The following is a 793-nucleotide window of genomic DNA, read 5'->3' on the forward strand; positions in this document are numbered from 1 at the left end:
TTTTCTCTGTCCAGAGGTCCATCTACTACTAATGAATAGTCATTTTTGTAGTTGGACTTGAGTTTAAAGGGTGCAGATTCAACAACCTTACAGTTAGTTACACCATTATTCCCTCCATCTTTATCACTCACTGTTACCAAGGCAACAATTGTCCCCAGTTCTGCATCTTCTTTTACAGGTGTCATCAATGATGTCACAGATATTTCTGGGGCATTGTCATTCACATCAATTACCTCTATCAGCAGTTTAGCATGAGCACTACGAGGAAAAGCCCCTTGATCCATTGCTTGAACTCTGACTTCATAAGCAGGCGTCTCTTCATAGTCTAATCTGCCCTTCACAGTAATTTCTCCCGTTTCTGAATTCAGATCAAAAATATTTGATGGATCAATATTACCTCGTTTGATAAACGAATACAGGATCTTACTGTTCATGCCCTCGTCTAAATCGGTTGCATTTAACTTTATTACAAATGCTCCAGGAGTTGCATTTTCGATAACACGCACTTTATAAAGCGATTTGCTAAACGTCGGTATATTATCATTGACATCTATAACATTTACATATATTTGTAAAGACCCCGACCTCGGGGGTTTCCCTCCATCTACCGCCGTCAAGAGAAGCGTGATCACCGACTGTTTCTCTCGATCTAAAGCTTTCTGCAGCACTAACTCAGCAGACACACCGTGTTCTCCGCCGCTCTGCACGTCAAGAGAGAAATGTTCATTTTGGCTCAGCTTGTAGCTCTTTACTGAGTTGCTGCCTATGTCTGCATCTACTGCTACAGGGAGAA

General features: G+C 41.5%; 1 protein-coding gene across 1 annotated transcript in view; it reads right to left on the reverse strand.

Annotated features, from left to right (window-relative positions):
• Nucleotides 1–2: 2 nt before the first annotated feature.
• Nucleotides 3–793, reverse strand: part of LOC103366341 (protocadherin gamma-C3-like) — a gene marked incomplete at its 3' end in the record, with an annotated part of 1,202 nt that continues 411 nt past the window's right edge. The window contains exon 2 of the mRNA XM_008294040.1: nucleotides 3–746. Within this exon, the coding sequence (XP_008292262.1) occupies nucleotides 3–746 (744 nt within the window). The remainder of the gene's footprint in view (nucleotides 747–793) is intronic.

This window comes from Stegastes partitus, unplaced genomic scaffold (assembly GCF_000690725.1).
Source record: "Stegastes partitus isolate 25-593 unplaced genomic scaffold, Stegastes_partitus-1.0.2 Scaffold932, whole genome shotgun sequence".
Taxonomy (NCBI): domain Eukaryota; kingdom Metazoa; phylum Chordata; class Actinopteri; family Pomacentridae; genus Stegastes; species Stegastes partitus.